A 20,624-nucleotide genomic window follows, 5' to 3' on the forward strand; every position below is an offset into this window, starting at 1 on the left:
GAAGAACGAACAAATGATGTAGGCAGTGGCATGGTGCATATAGCCATAGAAGCACAGTGACATATCCATCAATGCAGTCATATTCATGGCTTTGTTGGGATGTGGCTTTCAGTTAGTTGTTTTTGGCCACCCATCCCACGAAAGTGAATTTCATTCCAGTGCACTGCTTGCTATGAATTTTTCTGGTGGTGTTTGCATGTTCAGGTAAAAAGGCTAAATAATGTCCCGTTTAGAACACTGACAAGTAGAGAGCCATAGAGATTAGGGTAGCCTAGTGGTTAGAGCGTTGGCCTAGTAACCAGAAGGTTGCAAGTTCAAATCCCCGAGCTGACAAGGTACATATCTGTCGTTCTGCCCCTGAACAGGCAGTTAACCCACTGTTCCTAGACCGTCATTGAAAATAAGATTTTGTTCTTAACTGACTTGCCTAGTTAAATAAAAATAAAATATGTCATAAACCCTCAATGTTCCAGAATAGGGTGAAAATAGCAGTCATATTGGTCAGGGAGACACCCAAACAAACCAGTCTAATTGGAATTAATGGCAGTAGAGGCATTTAATAATGCAGGGGGGAAAAAGCAAGATGTGGTAATATAATTATCTTCAACACAACTTAAGGTTTTATACCAATTGTGTGTAAAATAGCCTCTACAATATATGCAAAGACCATAAATATCAACACATTTGTTTTCTTGGAAAGCTGTGAGTGCTATTATATGAGACAATATCAGTACTTGTTGCATTTACAACTTGTCTAAGTCCTATCATCAACTGATTTCAGCCAGTGTATTGACTGCATTGTTTGAATGGAATGTTGGCCTATTGGCAGTTAGAAATATTTATGGAATCATTCCTCTAAAACTGGCTGGACAGCTAGCTAACAAGCGTACAGTGCAGATCAATTATTAAAATTCATTATTTTACACAATATCTTATCACAGCAGTGGCAAACAATGGTTGACCAACTCCCTGACCAAAATTGCTGCCCTTTATCCCATAATAAGGTTCTACTCCATTCTAGTATTGTAATTCCTAATTCTATGTAGGGAGCATAATATTGAAATAACCCCTCTCCCATTAATATTGCTAACCCCTCTCTTTATTGACAATCATATTCCAGGTATTTGTTTCATGAACAGTTGTACAATGAAAGGACGGAAAGTCTTATTTGAATAATACAGAGGGAAATGATTCAAGTACAAAAGGTTAAGAAGGCAGTCATAATTGTTTTCACCACCAGCTACCGCCTAGCATCCTGAACATGGGTTACTGCAGGGAGCTTTCAATGTACTCAAACTGTTCAGTGAATTTGCAGTAGATTTTGAATCCAACTGTGAGACCCCAGCTGCAGTGAAGAATTATTGACTGAGTAATAGAGTTTCAAAATGTATCAAAAGATAGTCTGAGGGAGCAGTCGATATCCCTGTTAATTTTCTGCTCATGAAATAGTCTGGTCTTTTGTGTGTCTAGCCATGAAAGTCTAGCCTACTACTCACAAAGCACTCTCCAACCCATTCAACTTGACACTGCTCATTTGCTGTAAAGGTATACCATTCAATTTCTCTTTACACCGACTTACTGTAGCTGGAAGCTATGACAGATTGTTCTATTGCTTCTTTTTCTTTCTTTTTTACAAAAAAAACTGTTACATAAAGTGTGCCTGAAAAAACAAGAGTACTATCTAGTATTGAGAGAAAAACACTTAATCAAATTGCATTATTATACAGGCTCAGGGGGTTTACTCCTAAAGATTCTATTAATATTAACTCCTTCTGTTATCAATTCATGTTATATTGAATTAGAGCCAGAAATGTTCATAATAAAAACAAAGAGATGGTTTGGTTGGAAATACCAACACAGAGTCTAGAGACCATACATAGCTTATAACACATAGTGGGTACATACATCTAACCAAACACTCCCGATTTTTGTTCCAATTGAAATAACACCCGTGGTGCCAATTATGGTGTATAGTAAGTTGTAAATCCCTTCAAAACGTATGTGTATTCTGAAAATCAGAGTTGAAGAAAAAAATGTGTATTATTTATGGAAACAAACTATTTTGTTAAATAGAGTGAAAAATAAGTGTTATTATACAGCAAGGGTGTGTGTGTCTATTTATTTATTTCATTTCCACTTCTATTGTCCAGGCAGAAACACAATCCTACATGCGTGCAACTCTTCACCACTTTATTGTAGGAAAGGTCACTCCTTATTCACAATATAACCTCTGCATGAAACTTAGGGGCTGTAATTCACTGCACCACAAATGAGATAAATATGGTGGTGTGTTAACATTTTACTTCCAATTCTTCACCATTGACACCAACAGTATTTCATATGACTTACACCTGAAGCATCATGCTTCTTCCCATCCCGGTGTAGCTGGGAGCGAGAACACCAGTCAAACAAACCATGCAGAGATCAGAAAAATAACCAATTTGGGAATAGTGCCTGGGCCATAGCCTACCACTATAGAAAACCAGGAAAGAGAGGATACTGGTTTCAGGGGTAGGTCAACTTTAATGATGTACAGATAGAGGATATAAATGTCAAAGAAGTGGGAATTCCTGATTGATCGGGAATAATCATATCCCAGAGGTCTACTAGAGGAAGTGACCCAGGGCTTTCCTCTGTCTTTCTCATAAATGGCACCCTATTCCCTATATAGTGCACTACATTTGACCGGGTCCTATATGGCTCTAGTCAACAGTAGCGCATTATGCAGGAAATAGGATGCAATTTGGGATACACAGCATCTGCTTAAACACAGCATCTGCTTAAACACTCTGGTTCTATTCCACATTCCTATTAACTACGAGGCTGAGCTGAGGTTCTGTCTGTCTGCACCATTAATTGCCCCCCTACACCTCCCGCAAGAACAGGAAGGGGTAATTTAATGTGGCACGCTGCAATCAATAGCAATTAGACCTATCCCTGACTAATGCTATTGAGAAGGAGAGGGGCATCCTGGGATATGGAAGAGAGAATGGCTCTGTCCTAATTTAAAGGCTGGCAGATGGAAATATTGAGTCATTTCATCTTACTGTCCAAATGCATTGTAATGCAGCCAGCTATACACTTGTATCCCCGTGGACCGGTTCGTATATAAAAATAATAAGAAATTAAACAAAAATAAATAAAAACATTCTCAATTCGGGCTGCAAAGGTGTTTCTTTCCTTCTTAACTCGGTTTAATGGAGAGGTGGAAAAAAAGGGAATATAAATAAATACTTTATGAAACACAATTTTCCATCATTATGGCTAATGCTACTTCCTGATGTTACACCAACGCTCAGCCAGGGACTGCTGCAACCCGATTGGCTGAATACGATACCCAACATCCAGGACTAGCTTTCCTATGCATTAGCCACTATGTCCACCTTCTAGCCATAAAATCCCCAATATTGAGTTGCACCCCCCTTTGCCCTCAGAACAGCCTCAATTCTTCAGAGCATAGACTACATTGGGTCGAAAGCATTCCACAGGGATGCTGTCCCATGTTGACTCCAATGCTTTCCACAGTTGTGTCAAGTTGGCTGGATGACCTTTGGGTGGTGGACCACTCGGGAAACTGTTGAATGTGAAAAACCCAGCAGCGTTTCTGTTCTTGACACAAACGCACTGGTTGGAGTGTGTCAAGAACTGCAACGCTACTGGGTTTCACATTGAACAGTTTCCCGTGTTTATCAAGAATGGCACCTACTACCATACCCCATTCAAATATTTTGTCTTGCCCATTCATCCTCAATCATCTCAAAGCATTAAAAAAATAACTTTAGCCTGTCTCCTGCCCTTCATCTACACTGATTGAAGTGGATTTAACAAGTGACATCAATAAGGGATCATAGCGTTCAACTGGATTCACCTGGTCAGTCTCATGGAAAAAGCAGATGTTCTTAATGTTTTGGACACTCAGTGTATATAATTAAGATGCATATGAGTCAGTAATTGTGTTGCTGCAACAACGTTTATTTTGTAGAATACCATTCGTTCTCAAAAGCCCAAACAGAAAACTGTGTGCAGCAGCAGGAGGTAACGTTGGTATTAATAAAAGGCAGTGTTTCATAATTTTTCTTTTTTTAAGTCATACAAATGGAGAAGAGGCAGTCACAATTCAGTTTCAAAGAAAAGGTTATTCTCAAAAGCACAGATGTTATAAAGAGTCTCAGTAGGAGAAAACAGTTCCATTTTTCACTCCTTCATTCAAAATAGTGAAAAGTGCTAACATTTTTATAATCTTCTATCGTCATTGAGCGGGGATAAAATTAAACACTTCCCTAGCTTATCATTGAGCTACAGGTACAAAACTAAGAAAAACAAGTCATATTTAAGGCCAAATCCAGAGACATCAGAGATTGGGGACTGACTGTGGCTGTACAATCTCTATTATGTCAAGGTTATAGTTTTACAACCACAGCTGTCTGTGTTCTGATTAGACCTTGATATTCAGGTGGGAGACAGAAAGACCATGGGCCTGTTAAAGAGGGTGCAATGTTACGGAACATTTACATAGAAACATATTGTGTAGAACAAATATGATTGTCTGTCATGTCGAATAGGCAATCATGACAACCCTATTTATTACATTTCTATCAGAAATGTTGCGAATGTTTCACCTCACTGATTACACACCAGGTGTGTCTGATTCAAGCTCAGGCACTGGCAGTAGCTGGAAGGCCGATATACAGTTTACAACCCATGTAGATGGAGCTGACCACACCTTTCCTAACCTCACCCTGGGTGGCCTGTAAGAACCCTGGGGATCATAGATGATGTACTGGGTACACAGGGCCTGGTCTGAGCCCAGAGAGGCGTGGTAGGCTGCAGCAGACAGGGTCTGGGTCACATCACTGTCTGGTTTGGGCTGTCGGGTAAGAATCTGGCCCCCTGCCTCTCTCACCAGCTGGAGGAGCTCGTCCCTGGGGGGCTTCCTGAAGGAGCCCATGAGGTAGAAGAAACAACCGTCCAACAGCGGGGGCAGCTGGGGTAGAGTAGAGATGAGTGGAGTATTGAAGAATAAAGTCAAATACAGTAGTCAAAAGGAGTAGAGTTAAACAGAGTAGAGTCAAATAGAAAGAGGGGACAGAAATGAGATAAGGCTTGTTAAGACAAAAACACGTCGTCTGTGGACTGCAAGGAGAACTAAACAAATCATTTGTTGTCCTCTAACAAGGAAAAGTGAGGATGTTTCATGAATTTTGTAAATTACGGTAGACAAGCCCTTACAAATTCATCAAAGCCGTGCACATACAGAGGGAGAAAAAAAGAGAACAAAGAATGTATCTTCTTCCTTGATCCTAAACGATGCTAACCACTCTAGTGCCTCGGGATAAAATCAAGTCCCACTAAGAATAGCCGAGTGTCTGGACAAAGTGTCCAGACAACAGAGATTGTTCTGTAGTTAATGAGTTGAAATGCTGCTGAATCACTGCTGCATCAGACACAACATTTCAGTTTTTACATAACCGCAGCCTCTACTCCACTCCTAATAAAATACCAAATACTCCACTAATAAAATACCAAATACTCCACTCCTAATAAAATACCAAATACTCCACTCCAGGGTTGGGTGATATGGACTAAAACTCATACCTTAGTTTATTTCAAACTTATGGGCGATTTATGATCACATCTCGATTTGTTTTATTTTCTCTAAATAAGCTTTGTTGCACAATTATAAAGTTCAAACACACCACATTTTTAAAAAACAGTCAGCAATAATCTATTGATTTCAAAGCTTGTGAAATGATACCGAGGCTGAATACATACCTTCCAACAAACATAAGACCCACTAATCATTTCAGCAAAATAGTTGTACCTTCTTTTTTTGTTGCAATAATCACTGATCTGGATTTCAGGTCTGTCTATAGAAATGTCATTTTTGTTACAAATTTAATCACCAGAACCATTCTTAATGCACCTTCACTAATAATGTAGCAAGCATTATAGAAATTTAAAACTGGTCTCATACAATTGCTCAAGCACAAGCCCACATGCTAGTGAGTAGCCAGCTAATATTTATATTTCAAGTTTAGCCAACTTGGCATTAGGTATAATTTCATAATCTCTGAATTCAGCTAACAAGGCAGAACAGGTGAATTGTTATGAACACAGCTTTCTGTCCATCTCCAACTGTTTGAACAGCAGGTTAACTTCAGTGTCACAGTAAAATAAAATAACGTCTCCATGTGTTTCGGTGTCCATATGACCAATTCTGTTGGACCAAACCTCAAAATGCAAATCGCCGTTGAAAAAGTGATCTCTTATCTTTGTTGTTGTGAGTGGTAGGGGTGTAGGAAAGTGGCAAAGCGAGAGGTTTTACTCCCGCCAAAATCTGCTTATTTTGAACCTTAGCTGGTCGCCTGCCCACCTGCCTTTGGGACAACGACTCCCATTGTTAGGGCGGAGACAGGAGCATCTCAGAAGGAGCGAATGAGACAAGACGAAAAAGACATTAGTACAAGCAGACATAAACACTCAAAAACTATTCTGCAATTCTGGTATTTGGAATATCACGCAAAAACATGTATTTGAATTAATCAAATTAATTCCATAGATCACCCAGCCCTATTGCATTGTACTCCTGTATTGTATTCCTCTATTGCATTCTATTCCATTCCATTGCATTGCAGTCTATTCCATTGGGATTGCATTGTAATGACGTTGCTTTCCAACCCAAGAGTCAGACTCCATTGAAGCTTTTTTTTTTTTAACCAAACCTCTTATCAGTTTAGTGGCTGTGTATTCAGGTGCCAGAAGGCCCCTCCACTGAATGCATCAATGCACTCAATTGTTTCCTGCTGTAAACTGGTACTCTCCAGAGTTTTAGAGAAAGCTGGTTCATTGCCTCCATTTTGTTTTGCTTCTTGTTTGCAGGGGTGTGTGTGTGCGTTACCTACCAGGCTGTGTCTGTTAATGCGGCTGCGTTGCGGTCCTGCTCCTGCTTCGTGGTCACTCTCGGAGATCCAGCTATCTGCCTGCAGGCACGCCTCTACCCCTGTATGAGGAGAGAAAGAGACAGGGACAAGAAGGGGACAGCAGAAGTTTAGATGAGAGGAGAGAACTTGAAAACCTATTTTATAGCTAGATGAGGAGATAATATAATAATAATAATAATAATATATGCCATTTAGCAGACGCTTTTATCCAAAGCGACTTACAGTCATGTGTGCATACATTCTACGTCCCTGCAGTCAAATGAACTAGAGGTCGACCGATTAATCGGAATGGCCGATTAATTAGGGCCGATTTCAAGTGTTCATAACAATCGGAAATCGGTATTTTTTTATATATATATATATTTTTTACACCTTTATTTAACAAGGGAAGTCAGTTAAGAACACATTCTTATTTTCAATGACAGCCTAGAAACGGTGGGTTAACTGCCCTGTTCAGGGGAAGAACGATAGAATTTTACCTTGTCAGCTCGGGGATTCAATCTTGCAACCTTACAGTTTATGGTTCGGTACACGTTACATATAATCGATGCGGTGCACATTCGTGGAAAAAGGACTGTCGTTGCTCCAACGTGTACCTAACCATAAACATCAATGCCTGTCTTAAAATCAATACATAAGTATATATTTTTAAAATATGCGTATTTAGTCAATATTGCCTGCTAATTTCTTTGGGGTAGGGTGCAGTATTTTCACATACGGATGAAAAGCATGCCCAGAGTAAACGGCCTGCTACAAAGCCATAAAAGGTAGAATATGCATATTGTTATTAGTAGATTTGGATAGAAAACACTCTGAAGTTTCTAAAACTGTTTGAATGATGTTTGAGTATAACATAACTCATATGGCAGGCAAAAAGCTGAGAAAAAAAATCCAACCAGGAAGTGGGAAATCTGAGGTTGGTTGATTTTCAACTCTGCTCATATTGAAGATACAGTGGGATATTGGTAATGTTGCACTTCCTAAGGCTTCCACTAGATGTCAACAGCCTTTATAACCTTGTCTGATACTTCTACTGTGAAGTGGGGCCGAAGGAGAAGGGAATGAGTAAGGTCTGCCATGAGCTGACCATGCGCGTTCACATGAGAGGGAGCTCTGTTACATCGCACTTCTGAAGACAATGGAATTCTCCAGTTGGAACATTAGAAGATTTGTTAAAAACATCCTAAAGATTGATTCAAAATATTGTTTGACATGTTTTTAGTGACCGCGATTCGTGACTTTGGATTTGTTAACCAAACGCGCTAACAAAAGTAACTATTTGGACATAAATGGACATTACCGAACAAAACAAACATTTCTTGTGGAAGTGGGAGTCCTGGTAGTGAATTCTGACAAAGATCAGCAAAGTAAAGATTAAAAAAGCTATTTATGACTTTTGTTGACTGCATAATATGGTGGATATATTTGTGTCTTGATTGGGCTCTGAGCGCCGACTCAGATTATTGCATGGTTTGCTTTTTCAGCAAAGCTTTTTTTTTTTATCTGACAGTGGTTGCATTAAGGAGAAGTATCTTTTAGCAATGTTTATTATGAGTATTCCTGTAAATTGATGTGGCTCTCTGCAAAATCACCAGATTTTTTTGGAACTACTGAACATAACACGCCAATGTAAACTCAGATGTTTGGATATAAATATGAACTTTACCGAACAAAACATACATGTATTGTGTACCATGAAGTCCTATGAGTGTCATCTCATGAAGATAATGAAAGGTTAGTGATTCCTTTTATCTATATATCTATACTTTTGCTGGAAAAATGGCTGTGTTATTCTGTGAATAGGCACTCCCCTAACATAATCGTTTGGTTTGCTTTCGTCATAAAGCCTTTTTGAAATCGGACACTGTGGCTGGATTTACAACAAGTGTAGCTTTAAAATGGTGTAAAATACATGTTTGGGGAATTTTAATTATGGGATATCTGTTGTTTTGAATTTGGCTCCCTGTAGTTTCACTGGCTGTTGAATAGTTGGGACGCAACCGTCTCACGTACCCTAGAGAGGTTAACTAGGTAAATTATGTCACTTCTCTTGCAACAGAGTCAGGGTATATGCAGCAGTTTGGGCCGCCTGGCTCATTTGCAGACTGTGTGAAGACTATTTCTTCCTAACAAAGACAGCCAACTTCGCCAAACGGGGGATGATTTAACAAAAGCGCATTTGCGGAAAAAGCACAATCGTTGCACGACTGTACCTAACCATAAACATCAATGCCTTTCTTAAAATCAATACACAGAAGTATATAATTTTCAACCTGCATATTTAGCTAAAGGAAATCCAGGTTAGCAGGCAATATTAAACAGGTAAAATTGTGTCACTTCTCTTGCGTTCATTGCACGCAGAGTTAGGGTATATGCAACAGTTTGGGCCGCCTGGCTCGCTGTGAACCAATTTGCCAGAATTTTACGTAATTATGACATGACATTGAAGGTTGTACAATGTAATAACAATATTTAGACTTAGGGATGCCACCCGTTAGATAAAATACAGAACGGTTACGTATTTCACTGAAATAAAAGTTTTGTTTATGATGGTTTCTGGATTTGACCATATTAATGACCAAAGGCTTGTATTTGTGTGTTATGTTATAATTAAGTCTATGATTTGATATTTGATAGAGCAGTCTGACTGAGCGATGGTAGGCAGCAGCAGGTTCGTAAGCATTTATTCAAACAGCACTTTAGTGCATTTTGACAGCAGCTCTTCACAATGCTTCAAGCATTGAGCTGTTTATGACTTCAAGCATATCAACTCCCGAGATTAGGCTGGTGTAACCGATGTGAGTAGTTGTTCCCCTTGCTCTGCAAGGGCAGCCGATTTTGTAGAGCGATGGGTAACGATGCCCTCGGGGGTGGCTGTTGTCGACGTATTCGAGCCCGTGGTTCGAGCCCAGGTAGGGGCGAGGAGAGGGACGGAAGCTATACTGTTACACTGGCAATAGTGCCTATAAGAACATCCAATAGTCAAAGGTTAATGAAATACAAATGGTAGAGAGAAATAGTCCTATAAATACTATATTAACTACAATCTAAAACCTCTTACCTTGGACTATTGAAGACTCATGTTAAAATGAACCACCAACTTTCATATGTTCTCATGTTCTGAGCAAGGAACTTAAACATTAACTTTTTTACATGGCGCATATTGCACTTTTACTTTCTTCTCCAACACTTTGTTTTTGCATTATTTAAACCAAATTGAACATGTTTCATTATTTATTTGAGGCTAAATGGATTTTTTTTAAATGTATTATATTGATCGGTATCGGCATTTTTTGGTCCCCCAATAAATCGGTATCGGCGTTGAAAAATCATAATCGGTCGACCTCTAAAATGAACCCACGAAATTGGCTGTTAGTACCACACACCAGGGTTGTGAACATATAAAAACAAAATTGGGATCCTTCAAGTTAAGAAAAACCCCTAACTCAAAAACGTTTTAATCAGTGTAGTTATCAAAATATTTGTGTTATAGCCTAATTAGAAAAATAAAATTTGAATATAGACTTGGTTATATGAAGAAAGTAAATAATAATATATAATAATATATATTTAGCAAGAAAGACTTACAGTCATGTGTGCATACACAGCATGGGTGGTGGGTCGAACCCAATTTACAAGCGCCATGCTCTAAACTTAAAGCAGTGGGTCAATTTCCCCAAAATTAAAGAGCTCTGAAGCGCAAGGCTCTGGTGCCCTAGCTACCATGCTGTAGATAAAATGAAGCGAACCTGTGCACATGTGCCAATAATGTGTGAGCCAAGTGTTGAATTTCGCTCATCTCAATAGTCAAATCAAATGTATTTATATAGCCCTTCGTACATCAGCTGATATCTCCAAGTGCTGTACAGAAACCCAGCCTAAAACCCCAAACAGCAAGCAATGCAGGTGTAGAATATAATAATAATAATATATGCCATTTAGCAGACGCTTTTATCCAAAGCGACTTACAGTCATGTGTGCATACATTCTACGTATGGGTGGTCCCGGGGATCGAACCCACTACCCTGGCGTTACAAGCGCCATGCTCTACCAACTGAGCTACAGAAGCACGGTGGCTAGGAAAAACACCCTAGAAAGGCCCAAACCTAGGATGAAACCTAGAGAGGAACCAGGCTATGTGGGGTGGCCAGTCCTCTTCTGGCTGTGCCGGGTGGAGATTATAACAGAACATGGCCAAGATGTTCAAATGTTCATAAATGACCAGCATGGTCGAATAATAATAAGGCAGAACAGTTGAAACTGGAGCAGCAGCACGGCCAGGTGGACTGGAGACAGCAAGGAGTCCGACGGAGAGAGAAATAGTCTAGCCTATTCATTGATGATGGCACGGCCCCTGCTTTACTGAAGTTGCGAGACATTGCAAGCCAATCATTGCAGATAGATAATCCTAGTGCACCATTCGGACTATCTGCCAGGTGGCCAACCTGCCTATACTGTGCCCCTCCTCTCTCGTCCTGTCCCTTGCTAGCTCGCTATGAAAAATTTGAGTTTTTGTGTTCTCGAAAGTACGGCAACTATTCAGTCTCCTCCGGTCCAACAATACTGAATCAAATCTTGACACTGGAAAGGTGACTGGGAACATGGCAGAACGCAGTAGTCATTCCCTCCGCAAGGCAATCAAACAGGCAAAACGTCAATATAGAAACAAATTGGAGTTGCAATTCAACGGCTCAGACATGAAACGTATGTGGCACAGACTACAGACAATCACTGACTACAAAAGGAAAACCATCCACGTCGCGGACACTGACGTCTTGCTTCCGGAAAGGAACATGTTCTTTGCCCGCTTTGAGGATAACACAGTGCCCCTGCTGCCGGCCCAGACGGAATCCCTAGCCACGTCCTCAGAGCATGTGCAGACCAGCTGGCTGATGTGTTTTAGGACATATTCAATGAATCCCTATACCAATCTCCTGTCCCCACATATTTCAAGATGGCCACCATTGTTCCTGTACCCAAGAAAGCAAAGGTAACTGAACTAAATTATTATCGCCCCATTGCACTCACTTCTGTCATCGTGTAGTGCATTGAGAGACTAGTCAAGGATCATATCACCTCCGCCTTACCTGCCACCCTAGACCCACTTCAGTTTGCTTACCGCCCCAATAGAGCCACAGACGATGCAATCACCATCACACTGCACACGGCCCTATCCCATCTGGACACAAATGTAAGAATGCTGTTCATTGACTATAGCTCAGCATTCAACACCACAGTACCCTCCAAGCTATCATTAAGCTTGAGGCCCTGGGTCTGAAGCCCGTGCTGTGCAGGCCGCCCCCAGGTGGTGAAGGTGGGGAAACAACACCAGTTAGGTGATCCTTGACACTGGGGCCCCACAAGGGTGTGTGTTCAGCCCCCTCCTGTACTCCCCGTTCACCTATGACTGCGTGGCCAAGCACGCCTCCAACTCAATCATCAAGTTTGCAGACGACACAACAGTAGTAGGCTTGATTACCAACAATGACGAGACAATCTACAGGGGGAGGTGAGGGCTCTGGGAGTGTGGTGTTAGGAATACAACCTCTCAATTAACGTCAACAAAACAAAAGGAGATTATCGTGGAAACAGCAGAGGGAGCACCCCCCCTATCCACATCGACGGGACAGCAGTGAAGGTGGAAAATTAAGTTCCTCGGCATACGCATCACAGACAAACTGAAAATGGTCCACCCACACAGACAGTGCGGAGAAGGCGGCACAACAGCGCTTCTTCAACCTCAGGAGGCTGAAGAAAATTGGCTTGTCACCGAAAACCCAAACTTTTACAGATGCACAATCAAGAGCATCCTATCGGGCTGTATCACTGCCTGGTACGCCAACTGCATCGCCCACAACCGCAGGGCTCTCCAGAGGGTGGGCGGTCTGCAAAATGCATCAACGGGGGCAAAATACCTACCCTCCAGGATACCTACAGCACCCGATGTAATAGGAATGCCAAAAAGATCATCAAGGACAACAACCACTGCCTATTCACCCCACTACCATCCAGAAGGCGTGGTCAGTACAGCTTCAAAATTTGATTTGAAGAAACCATTTGAAAAATTAAAGTGTGATGAAGAGTAGAATGCCCTCAACACACTTGCCCTACAGGCGAATGATGCAACACAGAAAGAAATACGGCAAGCTTTAGCGTAGTATCTCCTTCTCTCCACATGTAAGAAATGAACCATTTACAAAAAGCAGTGATTTTTCCCACATAGCACTTGAATAAATTGAGTACCAAGATCTGGTCTAGTCGTGCTTCTAACCACTGACGACATATGGCCCCCAGTGGCAGGAGTTCAATACACACATCCAACTTAATCCTCTCTTCACTTCACTCTAACCTAGCGCCCCCTTTCATTTCTTATAATGTCACAATTGTTTTTAAAAAACGGGAGAAGTTGCATAGAGATGAAAAGGCCCTAGGATTCATCCCAAATGGCACCCTATTCCCTACATAGTGCACTTATTTTGACTGTAGGATCCTGGGCAAAAATACTGCACTATATGCAGTAGGTTAGAGGGTGCCATTTGGGAAGCAGATGTTTCCCCCCCCATGTAGTGCCCTCCCTGTGGTGCCACAGACAAGAGGAAGGTTTTCTCCAACGGTACCAGACAACAGAACTTTAATAGTACTGTCTGGGACTAGGTAAATGCTCCATTATTACATTATTGATTGTAAAAACAAACACAATATTTGGGTTGTTGTGTTGCTCACCACTGGGAGACCTCTTCGTGCCGAGAGAGATTCGGATGACAGATGAACAGCAGTCATGGCTAAAATAAAAAGCATTTCAAGGGGATGGGAGTGAGGGTTGCTTTATACTTTTCCATTGGCTGCATCCGAAATGGCAATCTATCCCCTACATATCGCACTATATAAAATACCATTTCAGACAACCCTTACTCCAGTAAAATAAGGCTTTCAAGGTGATGGCATTACACTTTTCTGTTAGTTGGGGTAATTTATGGACATTAGTTACTACATGCAAATAACATGGCCTAAAGCTTAATGACAATCTGCAAGGTTACCAAGTGTTTTCCATTTGAATGTCTCATGATGCCATTGTGCTTGGCATGATGATATATGCTATCAATACAACAGTGCCATGTTGATCACTGCCTAACTGCGGCAGTGGCAGCTACAATGTATTTTCTCATGAGGGCACTTCCCATATGACCATACTACACAGTCACACAACACTGTCTGACACACACAAACAGTGTCCAAAGCAGTCATCAAGCATAATTACATTTACTAATCCCCCTTAATTGCAGCTTTCATTTCGAGAGACCCTGCGAGGCCTTGGCAGGGGGGAAAGAGATACCGGGGTTAATCCAGGCTCCCACTCCACTCTGCTTCGGAAGATAGGGCCAGCTAGTTAGCCCCACCACCAGAGACTGGGGTTCATGGAAAGAGGGACAGACAGAGGGATGGAGCGTGGCACACTTGTTGTTGAGGGTAGACAGGCTGTGTCAAGTGTTCATCCTCCGTGGAGGAGAGAGAGGTGTTGGGAATAATAAAAATGTTCTCAATCCTAAAAAGACAAGACACACATACCCCAAGGCATCAGACACCTTGATGACAGTCACCTTTTTCCCTTTTGAGGTAGACTGCCTGTGAATATCTAGTATATTTTATGGTTGCCGCTAGGAATAGATATAAAACTGCATGGAAATGGTAAAGTTTCCACTTATAAATTCACCTCTGTAGGAAACAAACACAAGAGAAGAGAGTTTCTTTCTTTGATTTCTACCAATTTTGACGTCTAGGTCCACTGACAATTCTCAAACCCCCCTATTTCAATCCACTGTATTTGCCTGTATGCCCGACACGTAATATCTACAATATCCTGTTGAACAAACACTTCATGCCTCTCAGGACACTGCATGACATAGAATAAAGAAGATAAAAGACAAAGTACAAAAGCAAATGCATTTCTTCCAAAAGCAAGGAAACAGCAGATAATGCAAGGGAAGATGAATAAAAAGTAGGCATATTTCTCCATCTAGATTATTATGGAGTATAAATCCATACTGCTTTAAAGCATACTTGAAACAGAGGGTTGAGGATAACTCTGAATGCCTGACATCGATCATGTAAAAATGTAAGGGTTTGAAATGATATATTATTAATGCCCAATGTATCCATGTACAGTATATTACACAACATATGGACAGTTTTACAGTATAATTATATTTCTCATTAGAATACATAAACCATACATAGACACACATTTGAAAGAAGCAGTACAGAACCAAGGTCAAAGTTAATGTATGAGGGAAAAGAGTGCCATTTGGGATGCAGCCTTTATAAGAATAGTAAGATACTTAGACATAAGTTCATAGAGGCTGAAGGTATAGTAAGAGGCAGAGTTGTAGGCCAGGCTACTGTAGGCCTAGGAGGCAGAGGTGAACGTTTCTTACAGCTAAAGTTGAGGACCCAGCAGCCGTTCAGGAGGCCAAGGAGAGTGGACAGGGTGGTGGGCATCGGCCCGTCTGGTACCACCACATGAGTGACTAGAGGAATGGGAGAAGAAAAACGGGAGGTCATCCAAAGATGTATTTTAGTGCATGGGTAGTGATGGATACAGCACATATCAACTAATGTCTGCCATTTCATGGGTTAGTACACATCAAATGCATGCCAGTGCATTCAATTGGTTTCGTATCAGTTTATAACAGTTACAATCTGATAATTAGGCCTAGTTATGAAAATGTAATATCAATTTAGGCCTACTAAATAAATAGACAGTTGAATACAATTTTAGTAGAATAGCCTTCTCCAAAATATTACTTGAATAAAATAACGGCAATGTCTTTGTTGTGAGTGATTGCAACACCGGCACCGGAATCAGCCTCATTCACACCAGGCTTAGACAATGAGACTTTTATGTATATTGAGATGGTTTGGGATGAGTTGGATCGCAGAGTGAAGAAAAAGTAGCCAACTAGTGCTCAGCATATCTGGGAACTTCAAGACTGTTGGAAAAGCATTCCTCATGAAGTTGGTTGAGAGAATGCCAAGAATGTGCAAAACTGTCAAAGGCAAAGGGTGGCTACTTTGAAGAATCTTAAATATAAAATATTAATTGATTTGTTTAACATCATTGTAAATAAGAATTTGTTTTTAACTGACTTACCTAGTTGAATAAAAGTTACATTTAAATAAAAATTAAAAAACAATTAAAGGCAAAGGGCTATTTGAAGAATCTCAAATATTTACAACATGATTCCATATGTGTAATTTCATAGTTTTGATGTCTTCACTATTTTTCGACAACGTAGAAAATAGTCAAAAGAAAAACCCTTCAATGTCAAAACTTTTGACGTCCTCTCACTGTCAAATGCATATATTTTCAGCAAACTTAACATGTGTAAATATTTGTATGAACATAGCAAGATGTCATAAGGTGAACGCACCAATTTGTAAGTCGCTCTGGATAAGAGCGTCTGCTAAATGACTTAAATTAAATGTAAATGTCTCTGCAGTCAACAAGGCTCTGTGGCTGACAGGCTGCAAAATGACCTTAATTGTATCTCGGGGCTAAACTCTGTGGTTTACATGCTGTGGAGCTTTGCTCTGCCTTCACTTTAAATAATATGAGACACTGAAGTCTTTACTACCCAAAGCCCTGTAGTCTAACGATCATCACAACAGAAGTCACAAACACCTTATGAGGAATTACTTCACTTACTTTCCAGCCCTGTCCTCTGTTCCAACTGCCATTACCAAAGAACTAACAAACTGCCTTCCCTGTTACTCTGTATCACTAAGATTCCAAAAATGTAGCTACTTGTATGTAATAAGTGATGTTGCAACCCTTTCACAATACGACAAATGTGAGTCTTCTGTTTCTTAATCAAACCTAGAGTGGTTGGGAGTAACCAGGAATTAAGTCCCAAAATGTGCCTGGACCCAAATCTCTTTGTGCTGCATTGCCAACTCCTATTTGGTCGTTGACATGCCAAACAAATGTTTGCCATAGGATTTGGCACGACAGAACTAACAGATCTGGGAGCAGGCTAGTATCAAATGTGTTGTAGCAGGTGGCAGTGTACAGGTTGATGGGTACAGGTATAGTGGACAGGTAAGTTACCAGAGCAGGAGAAGGCGTCTGCCCTCTTTCCTCCCAGGAGATGTCCCAGTTTGGCCAGCCGGGTCTGTTGGGACTGGGACAGTTTACTACCCAGTACAACTGCCTGTTCCTCCAGTCTCACACCTTCACTGGCCTGTAACAGAACATAGACACACACCATGGGTTTTAAATGACATATTTTATGTGTTGTTGCCCTCTTGCAACTTACTGTATATAATAAATAAAAAAGGTATAAAATAAAACAACTTCCTGCTCTTTCCATAGTCGTATAATTTGGAATAAGTTAACGCAGAGCTAGAAGGTAATGGTTGATGTAACATTGCTTTTGAGTGAGAACAATGATGGGCTGATGGGCATACCTTATTGAGGCTGGGTGAAGGACTGAGAGGTGAGTTGACTGGGTGGGGTCCTTCAGAGGCTGCCAGAAGGATTGCCTGCATCTCTGGGCTCACGGCATAGTCCACAGGGCGAAGGCCAAACATATTCCTGTTAGATAGAGATACAGACTGTCTCCGTCACAAACCTGAACCATGTCAAAACTGTCTGGGTATCCGGATACACAGACTAGTACCATCTAGCAGCCGGACAGCAATGCATCATTCTGGGTGCTAAGATTAGGGTTATACAGACATGGATGGTAACAAAGTCATTCATCGGTGACAATATGATACAATATATTAGTGCATGGATTGACATAGGGCTATGTGGATCCAGTGAACAGCAATGCAGCGCGATACACTGAGACACAGAAGACAAAGTGAAACAGCACGTTCCTGGAGGAGGGGAAGGAAGGGATGAGAAAAAGGAGGGGAAGAGGGAGAAGCAGAACAGGTTGGTGCATAAAGATTAGGCGTCAGCAAAGATAACACCTGGGGGACAATTAATAGGTCCACTGGTCCATAAAATATTTCAATTGGATTCATAACACCCCCCCCCAACACACAGATAGACACACAAATACTGCAGACGCGAACATGTACAAAAACACACACACACACACACACACACGTTCCCAGTGAAAGGATATGAAAAGCATGGAAAATTGCTTTGGGTAGGAGGTGTAGTGTGTGTATCTAAGGGGTGTGGGTAACCACTGAAACCAAGCCTTTCATACTGATAAGGGAAAATGCATTAATTTATCAATTCAGATCTGAATGCAGAGTACAGTAGTTGCACAGTGTTGTCCATTTTATTTTTACTTTTTATAAAAATGAATTCTCAAACTTCCTCCATCTACATAAGACAAACCTTGCTATAAATGAATAGGCCAGATGTTTTGTCAGTTGTTATATCTGTAAGTAAATACCCCATTGAGATCATCTTTTATTGATCATGATACATATATGATGTGTGAGGATCCAAGCCAAGACAATGGCATACAGAAGAACCAGAAACACCCGATGCATGGCTCTGTGCAGTTCTGAGTGGAGCTGGGAAAGCGAAGCGATCAGCTGTGAAAGCCAAAAAAAACATTGTGTCTGTCTGAGAGTGCCTTGTTTCTCTTGTTTTTTACATTTTTCTACACCAACAAAAATATACATCTCTCGTGTTTTGTTTTGGTTATACCTTTTTATATTGAATACTGCCCTACTGTGTAGGGCTTGCAAGTTTAACCCAGAATGCAATCAAAAACTAAAAGCATTGTAATTTGGGACAAACCATTCACTAAACCCTAAACCTCAACTAAATCTTGTCATGAATAATGTGGAAATTGAGCAAGTTGAGGTGACTAAACTTCTTGGAGTATCCCTGGATTGTAAAGTGTCATGGTCAAAACATATTGATACAACATTAGCTAAGATTGGGAGAAGTTTGTCCATAATAAACCGATTCTCTGCCTTCTTAACGCAATCAACAAGGCAGTTCATACAGGCCCTAGTTGACACACCTGGACTACTGTTCAGTCATGTTGTAAGGTGCCACAAAGAGGGATTTAGGAAAATTATAATTGGCTCAGAGCAGGGCAGCACGGCTGGCCATTAAAAGTATACCGGAAGCTAACAATGATATGCATGTACAGGGAGAGCTAACAATGATATGCAGGTCAATCTCTCATGGCTCAAAGTAGAGGAGAGATTGACTTCATCACCACTTGTTTTTGTAAGAAGAATTGACAAGCTGAATGTTTCGAGCGGTCTGTTTAATCTGATGAGTCCAAATTTGAGATTTTTGGTTCCAACCGACACGTCTTTGTGAGACAGTTGGTGAACGGCTGATCTCTGCATGTGTGGTTCCCACCATGAAGCATGGAGGTAGTGTGATGGTGCTTTGCGGGTGAAATTGTCAGTGATCTATTTAGAAATCAAGGCACATTTAACCAGCATGGCAACCACAGCGATATGCCATCCCATCTGGTTTGTGCTTTGTGGGAGTATAATTTGTTTGTCAACGGGACAATGACCCAGAACACACCTCCAGGCTGTGTAAGGGATATTTGACCAAGGAGAGTGAGGGAGTGCTGCATCAAAAGACCTGACCTCAACCCAATTGAGATGGTTTGGGAGGAGTTGGAGCGCAGAGTGAAGGAAAAGCAGCCAACAAGTGCCCAGCATATGAGAGTACTCATTCAAGACTATTGTTAAAACATTCCTCATGAAGCTGGTTGAGAGAATGCCAAGAGTGTGCAAAGCTGTCAAGGCAAAGAGTGGCTACTTTAAAGAATCTCAAATATATTTGTTTAACACTTATTTGGTTACTATATGATTCCGTATGTGTTATTTCATGGTTTTGATGTCTTCACTATTATTCCACAATAGTAAAAATAAAGAAAAACAATTGAATGAGAAGGTGTCCCCAAACATTTCACTGGTAATGTATGCATGTAAACTCAAAAATAAAAAAATGTAATCCCTTTTTCAGGAGCCGGTCTTTCAAAGATAATTTGTAAAAATCCAAATAACTTCGCAGATCTTGATTGCAAAGAGTTTAAACACTGTTTCCAATGCTTGTTCAATGAACAATTAATGAACATGTACCTGTGGAACGGTCGTTAAGACACTAACAGCTTACAGAGGCAATTAAGGTCACAGTTATGAAAACTTAGGAAAATAAAGAGGCCTTTCCACTGATTCTGAAAAACACCAAAATAAAGATGCCCAGGGTCCCTGCTCATCTGCGTGAACATGCCTTAGGCATGCTGCAAGGAGGCATGAGGACTGCAGATGTGGCCTGGGCAATAAATTGCAATGTCCGTACTGTGAGACAGGACGGACAGCTGATTGTCCTCGCAGTGGCAGACCACGTGTAACAACACCTGCACAGGATCAGGTACATCCGAACATCACATCTGCAGGACAGGTACAAGATGGCAACAACAATTGCCAGAGTTACACCAGGAACGCAAAATCCCTCCGCCAGTGCTCAGACTGTCCGCAATAGGCTGAGAAAGGCTATTACACCAGCAACAACATTGTCTATGGGCACAAACCCACCGTCACTGGACCAGACAGGACTGTCAAAAAGTGTTCTTCACTGACGAGTCGCGATTTTCGTTGAAGGAATGAGCGTTACACCGAGGCCTGTTGTCTGGAGAGGGATCGATTTGGAGGTGGAGGGGTCATCACAGCATCATCGGACTG

The 20,624-nt window shown here is 41.0% G+C and overlaps 1 protein-coding gene across 2 annotated transcripts in view; it reads right to left on the reverse strand.

The window, feature by feature from the left end:
* Positions 1-3,951: 3,951 nt before the first annotated feature.
* Positions 3,952-20,624, reverse strand: part of bard1 (BRCA1 associated RING domain 1) — a 29,770-nt gene continuing 13,097 nt past the window's right edge. Inside the window, exons 7-11 of one of the 2 annotated variants that reach the window (XM_046367803.1) lie at positions 17,406-17,532; positions 17,047-17,179; positions 15,374-15,466; positions 6,903-7,000; positions 3,952-4,984 (exon numbers count right to left, since the gene is read on the reverse strand). In XM_046367803.1, the coding sequence (XP_046223759.1) occupies positions 4,628-4,984; positions 6,903-7,000; positions 15,374-15,466; positions 17,047-17,179; positions 17,406-17,532 (808 nt within the window). In that variant the 3' untranslated portion in view covers positions 3,952-4,627. The remainder of the gene's footprint in view (positions 4,985-6,902; positions 7,001-15,373; positions 15,467-17,046; positions 17,180-17,405; positions 17,533-20,624) is intronic. The other variant, XM_046367804.1, reaches the window with a different exon arrangement.

Source organism: Oncorhynchus gorbuscha, linkage group LG01, assembly GCF_021184085.1.
Source record: "Oncorhynchus gorbuscha isolate QuinsamMale2020 ecotype Even-year linkage group LG01, OgorEven_v1.0, whole genome shotgun sequence".
Lineage (NCBI taxonomy): Eukaryota > Metazoa > Chordata > Actinopteri > Salmoniformes > Salmonidae > Oncorhynchus > Oncorhynchus gorbuscha.